This window comes from Prosopis cineraria, unplaced genomic scaffold, assembly GCF_029017545.1.
Source record: "Prosopis cineraria cultivar Desert tree isolate PC_DT_omini unplaced genomic scaffold, ASM2901754v1 PC12, whole genome shotgun sequence".
Taxonomy (NCBI): Eukaryota; Viridiplantae; Streptophyta; class Magnoliopsida; order Fabales; family Fabaceae; genus Prosopis; species Prosopis cineraria.
In genome coordinates, this window is record NW_026555343.1 from 40,153,000 (window position 1) to 40,160,313 (window position 7,314).

General features: G+C 29.1%; 1 protein-coding gene across 1 annotated transcript; it reads left to right on the plus strand.

Moving 5' to 3' along the window:
- The first annotated feature begins 4,496 nt into the window (after positions 1-4,496).
- LOC129288906 (transcription factor MYB1-like) lies at positions 4,497-5,851 on the plus strand. The gene is made up of 3 exons (XM_054925721.1): positions 4,497-4,709; positions 4,832-4,961; positions 5,093-5,851. The coding sequence occupies exons 1-3, from the start codon at positions 4,577-4,579 to the stop codon at positions 5,664-5,666; spliced, it is 837 nt and encodes a 278-aa protein (XP_054781696.1). The 5' UTR covers positions 4,497-4,576; the 3' UTR covers positions 5,667-5,851.
- The last annotated feature ends 1,463 nt before the right edge of the window (positions 5,852-7,314 follow it).

Here is a 7,314-nt window from a genome sequence, read left to right on the forward strand (position 1 = left end):
TCATCATCAGCATTATGTGCTTACGATGTTCAACTGCTTCAGCATTAGGCAATAAGTGTTCTATTCCTACGTGCGTAAAGGTCTCTTATGGTTCATGAGAACTAATACCTGTTTCATCAGTCCTTTTATCTTTTCGTGTCCTTGCCATCTTTATTACACAGTCTCACCAGGTGTGCCAAAAATTGTTTGTGGTGAACGATAAATACCAGGTGTGTCAGGAACGTTGAGTCTTAATTGATAACAAAAGAGTTCTGAACTCTCTTACTATAGTTTACTCAATGTAAAAAGATATAAGGCTTTGGTAGAACAAGTATTCAATTTTTATTGAAATGTGAAAAGATTACAGACCTAAAACTGATAGACTAACTGATAAACCAAAAAGGGCTAACAAATGTAAAATTGTGAGTCTTTGATTAAATGTTGACTAGTTTCTTCTGTGTCTTCTTCTATTTATAGTGTTATAGTAGTAGTAACTTTTTCCTTGAAACCTAACACGTTTTGCTAAAGAATCAGGAATCTCATAAAACTCATGGCACGGTCTGTATTCCATGCTCTCCATTTTAGTAACCAGCCCGTTTCACTGAGATACTTAGGCATGAGGTCCATAAATTTCAGCATTACTTAAGATCGTGTCTTTCGTGCCAATGATCTAATATTTGCAGCTAATGAGATTTTGACATGTTTACTTATTATGTTCTTTGTTGAGCCTCGGGGCTAGCCCCTTTCATTTATATTGGGTCTAACGTTTCAATTACTCGCCTAACTAGCCCTGTGGCCTATTTGAGCAATGTTTCATATTTAGCCTAAACATATATAAACAAAAATTGTGAATTTTCAATACCTCATGCATATTAAGACTTACAAATCAAGACTTGCGAATAACTATTAAATTATTACGAATTTAGAAATAAAAACTTTTAATATATGAATAAATTGTGAATGAAGAGTCACGAATTTTTTTAATTTGAATAAAGGGCAAAAGTGTTATTTCTTATAATTCTCTAATGGCAAAAACATCCCTCGAGACTTTAGGAGAATTATGCCATTTTATGAAATCAATTTGTGATTTATGTAATTTAAATGAATTTTTCTATCATTTTTTCCTAAACATTATTAAAATTACAGTTAAATTTGTGTTTTCAATAAGTGGGGGATGACATTTTTTTATTAGGGAAAGGCATTTTGATATGGATATCTCAGTCTGTCACATCATTGTTTTCCTTTCTTAAAATTTTTCCTTTTATTCAGTTGCCGACAAAGGAAAGAAGAGAGAGAGAGCATAGAAGATTAGAAGTTGTGATCAATCCAGCAGTAGTAGCATGAAATTGAGTTTAGAAAAGTGAAAGTGGTAGAATAGTATAATAAAAATATGATAATTATTGTGTAGTTTTTGAAGACTTGTCTAGCATATTAAATTTTGAAAAAAATGTCAAATTTGCTCCAATTTGAAATTTAAAAGAGTTAAGGTGCAATTAGTAGCGTGAAATTGAGTTTAAAAAAGTGAAAGTGGTGGAATAGTATAATAAAAATGTGGTAATTATTGTGTAGCTCTTGAAGACTTGTCTAGCATATTGAGTTTTGAACAAAATGACAAATTTGCTCCAATTTGAAATTTAAAAGCATTAAGATACAATGTTGCCCTTAACTATTCTCAAAGGAACAATATTGCTCTTAAATTACTCAATGTAGTAATGTTGTCCTTAAACTAATTAAATTAGAGCAATGTTAATCCCACCATTTAAACATCCATTAACTACAGCTAGTGAGACCTATTTTTTTATGAGTTAAAGTGTAATTTTTTTCTCTAAACTATTATCAAATAAGCAACTTGCCCTCACCATTTAAAAATAAAAAATATTTATTTTTGGATAACCACTTTATGATGGTCTATGTATAGATTTTTTTTTTTTAGGTTTATAATGCACATGAGAGAGTATATTTATTTGTGATAGTCAATTTTATATGTTAATCTACTAAAGACGATAAAAAGTGACCTTTTATCTAGAAAATGTTGTTTGTATGCTTTTTATTGGATCAAGAGCTTCTCTTGTAATATTATTAGTGTGAATTTGTCATATTTGTTACTAAAGAAAATTAGTACAAAATTGAGCTTCTTCTCAATATATAATTTATGACTAGTTGAAATATTGGTGGAAAATATTATGACACAAATACATGCATTCACATGAATATTGAATGTTAGAAAGGATGTGAATAGAATGGCACCAATATAAAAAGTATATTTTATTATCTCTCTCTAGTTAATGGACATTTATTATTTTTAAATAGTGGGGCAACGTTGCTTCGATTTAATTATTTTCGAGGCATATTGCTCCTTTAAAAATATTTTAGGGATAAAATTACACTTTAACTCATAAAAAGTGAGTCTTACAAACTATAGTTAACAAACGTTTAAACGGCAAGACAACATTACTTCTCTGAGAATAATTTAAAAATAAAATTGTACCTTAACCCAATTTAAAATGAAATATATGAAAGACAAATGACTACTTAAAAATAGAAAATAAAAAATTGTTTTAGGCAAATGATTAAAACTTAATAGAAAATTATAAGTATCACTACTGCAAAAATTAAGATATAAAATGCAAAAAAATGAAGGTTAAAAAATATACATCACATATAAGAGGGGCGGGTGGTTAGGAAATAAATAATAAATTTTTTGAAGGCCAATCAATTATTATTTTCAAATAAACAATGGGTATTTTAAAAACTCGTCATATAAAATTTCAACTTCAGTTTATTAAAAAATTTAAAAATTTAAATAATAAATGACGGGTGTTTCGAACACCCATCATTTATTTGAAGTTTTTAAATGACGAGTATTTTGAAACACCTGTCATATAATCTTTTAGATTCCTATTAAAAAATAAAAAAAAATTAAACTTAAAATTATGAGTGTTACAACACCCGTCATTTAAAATTTTTCAAATATATAATAAGTATTTGAAAGATGGGTATTTGATGGAACATCATTTATTTCCTAATATATGACGGCTGTGTCAAACATTCATTAAAAAACCATCATTTATTTCCTTTTTAATACTTTGTTTTGATTCATTTTTCATCTTCGCAACCCATTCATCTCCTCTTCTTCTCTCTTCTCTACTTGCAACAAAATTGAAAGAACTCTCACAAACTTTCTCTATTGCTATCATAGAACACCATGCATTGCTCTGACATGAAGTTGCCACCTCCTACACCGTCATTCACCATCTTAGATTCTTCCTCTTTGGGTTTCAATTCTCTTTGCTTGAAGGTGTGATTTCTTTATTTTTTTTTCCTTTTCTTTCAATATCCATTGATTTTTAGGTTATGAGAATGATTTATTTAATGTTGTGGATTATTTTATTGGTTGATTTTTCTTGTGTGAGTTTCTACTCATTAGTTGCTTATTTTGGAATTGTGAGGTGTCAAAAACTGACAATGTTTGATGTGTTATTGACTTGAGAATGCTAATAGATGATAGGTAGCCTTAGGATGATTTTTAGAAGGAAAATGAGCGATCAAAATGAAATATTCATGATAATTGTATTTTTTTATAAATTTTGAATGATTTTTTAATAATTTTTAATTTAAATGCTATGCGTTATTTGATCAAAGTAGTTTTATTGTTTAAAACTACATATTAAAATATACTAGTATATCAAATTTTATTACAATTGGAGTTGATTTAGATAACCGACACTGACGCATGATTTCTCTAAAAATCATTGTTATTTTATTTAGATTTTGACATTTGCTAAAGTATGATGTTTTCTTGGCTTGATATTGCTAATGTAAGATATGTGCAACTTTAGAATAATCAATGAGACTAAAAGCATAGATTGAAAATGATGTTTATAGTGTTTTTCTTTCTTTTTTGTGAGTTTTTTAATGAATTATAGATATAATGCATTAATACATATTCATCTATTGTTTTTTGAAAACTTTGATGTCTTTCGAGATGTAATCATTGTTTTTTTTAAAAAGTATCTCTATTGATAATGACTTTATATTTATTGTAGAGTGTTTAATAGAGATAAATATGAAAAGATAAGATTAGTTAAAAAATAAATAATTATTTTATTGAGAATGAGATTCAATTAAAAATATTTTATATTTTTAAATAGAGAAAGTAAGAATCAAAAGTTATGTTTTTTTAATTAAAAATATTTTATATTAAAAAAAAATTATATAAGAGAACAATTTTTGACAGTAGTTTGACAAAAATCAAAATAAAATTTCAAAATGTTGCCCCGCCCTCACTGTTTGTCGTCTAATCAAATCAAATAAATTCTGGGTCCAGTAGAAGACAAGTTTGGCACTAGCACAGATTTTCCTGACTTCCGCATTCAATAATTAAAACCAATCAATGTGGCTTTTCTATTATGAGTAGGCAGGTGTCTGTATGCATATCATACACATATCTAAATAAGTAAACACACGGAGGAACAGGTGGCGATCAAACACCCACAAGCTATAGCAACAAATAGCAGCTTAGTTCCTTCGCCCTCAACGTTGCTTTATCATCCGCTTCACAGAAGAGAGAGAAAAAGGGCGGCGGGTAGATGAGATCATGAGAACGAGTCCTTGCTATACTAGGGAAGGTTTGAATAGAGGAGCATGGACAGCTATAGAAGACCAGATTCTCACCGATTACATTGAGACTCATGGCGAGGGAAAATGGAGACTCGTTCCCAGAAGAGCAGGTTAGATATTTATTTAACTACTAATTATATATAACTATGTCTGTGTGTTTGTAAGTACGTTTAAATAAATTCTTGGAAATATTATGGTTTAATTAATGAATTGCTGATGATCTGATATTCAGGTCTTAAGAGATGTGGCAAAAGTTGCAGGCTCAGATGGTTAAATTATCTGAAACCTGATATCAAAAGAGGAAATATCACTCCTGACGAAGAGGATCTCATTATCAGACTTCAGAAGCTTCTTGGAAACAGGTTCGCACTGATCACTCCAAATGCATCAATTCCCTTTTGTTTTGGGTTCAATTCCATATGTTAATCTCCTTTTCAAGTTTTTGTACGGCCTCGTTAATTAGATCAGTAATAGTGAAGAATGCGCTATGTAGGTGGTCTTTGATAGCTGGGCGATTGCCGGGACGAACGGACAATGAGATAAAGAATTATTGGAACGCCCACATCAGAAAGAAGCTTCTATACGCAAAACCAGAATCCTCAATCCCTTCAAATTCTGGTTCATGCGTGATTCGAACCAAAGCAACGAAGTGCACCGAGGTACTAACGTGCGAACAAGTCCAGCCGTTAATGGAAATGGCTGCATCTTCTTCTTCGACTCATGACATGAACGTTAGGTGTGAACGTGAGAAAATAATGGAGGCTCCACCTTCGGTGGATATGGAGGCAAATACTAATTACAATCCGTTAGATTTCATGGCGCATTTTGAACTGGATGATCGTTTCGTTTCGAATTTTCTGAACGCGGATGCATTCGAACCGTCTTGCTTTCTTGGGAATAACAAAGTTGTTGAAGACAGCAACGCCGGCCCTGATTGCGACCAAGGTTGTCGGATGAATAACGTTTCGTATGATTGCTTGCTTGACACCCAGGATTTACAATCAACGCCGCCAGCTTTAAAGGAGAATGGTGATCTAGAGTTCGATTGGCCTTTTGGAAACCTTTGAATCTCAAAGCACGCATCCCTCTCTGCCACGCATGGAGGCATAATATGGTTCCATCTTATTTTATTATATATTATCTTATTCAACTTATAGTGTTCTATACTTCCTCATTTTCTACAAATTATTGTGTATGAGTTCCAAATAAGGGAGTTACCTCGTAAGTTAAATGACGTTTATAAATTTAAAAAGCCTCTCATTTTTATTTATTTTTTTGAGATTGGTTCTCCTTTTAAATTTTCGTTTGTAATATTTATGTTTTCATTGATGAGATGCCAATGTCACAGATATGGAGAGGACTTTTTATTAAGAGTTTTGACCAGCGAGAAGCTGACTAAAGTGTTATAAAGTGAAACTGTCAAGAACATTGACTTGTGCTTCTAACATATTGTTGGTTCAAAATATATATAGAACAATTTGTAATTGTAAGAAATAGCTATATATATAACTCATGTTGGATAATATACACCGACTGTAAATGCTTGAGAAATTGTAAGTGTTAGGCGTTGAGAAGACAAAAATAAAATAAATCAATTTTTTTATGAATTTGGAAAAAAGTTAAAACTTTTTAATACGCATGATACACATGTTGAAAGTGTACTATATTGAAGACAGGGGAGAGCATATAAAAATTTCAAACTAACACTATAAAAAAAACTTATAACAACAACAAATCATAATCACCATCAAAATCATCACCAAATATATACTTCTAGCGATATTAAATGTTGCTATTAAAAGTAAACTTTTGTTGGCAACTTTTAATAATCACATACCAAAAGTGAACTTTTGGAGGTGACATATGTCGCTACCAAAACTATTTTTTATAAAAAATAATTTATATAATTACTTTTGGCGATAACATTTATCTTCATTGAAAGTTATTTTTAAAAAATTAAATATAATTTTAAATTATATAAAATAATCTATGAAACTATCATTTAAATTATTAAAAAATTTCTTATGAATTATTTTAAAAATTTAAAATTAAATAAAATCATTGAAAAAATATTTATGAAATTAAATTTTTTATTTTATACGAAAAATTAGAAATAAATGACATATAGAATTGTGAAACAAAAAGAATAATGGTGAAGATGTGTTAATTTTAATTATTAAATCGTTTTTTAATTTTATATAATTTATAATCTTTTTTTAGACATATATAGCTCATATTTTTTTAAGAATTATATTATTAAGCTAGTAATTTAATATGATAAATTAAAATCTTAGTGGTTATTACTTTCAATTACAATCAGGTTAAGTTATCATAAATTATTATTTAAATACACTGGCATTGGGATGTTAAAGTTGTATGAATATCATGAAATGTAAATGATATTATAGGTTGTTTGGTATATTATGCACTTGATGCTCAGCTTAGCACACAAATGGTGATTACCTTTTCTATTGAGTTTTAATAGCTTTTAAACAAGGATTTTATGTAATTCTACGTAATGTATTTATGTTTCCATTATTAAAAAAAAGAAGTTACTAATAAAATATTTATAACTAATTATTATCAAGAAGAATATGAAAAATTATTCAAATTGACCTTGTTATGAGGTAGAGGATGATTAGAGGTTAGTTAGATTGATCACATATGAGATTTTTTTAATTATCTTGTATTATAAAAGTTATTAGTATTTATTAA

Excerpts from the sequence above, each read along its gene's own strand:
- LOC129288906 (XM_054925721.1), top strand. The coding sequence starts at position 4,577 with ATGAGAACGAGTCCTTGCTATACTAGGGAAGGTTTGAATAGAGGAGCA. Across the intron at positions 4,710-4,831 it reads ACTCGTTCCCAGAAGAGCAG|GTCTTAAGAGATGTGGCAAA; the intron begins GTTAGATATTTA and ends TCTGATATTCAG. Across the intron at positions 4,962-5,092 it reads CAGAAGCTTCTTGGAAACAG|GTGGTCTTTGATAGCTGGGC; the intron begins GTTCGCACTGAT and ends TGCGCTATGTAG.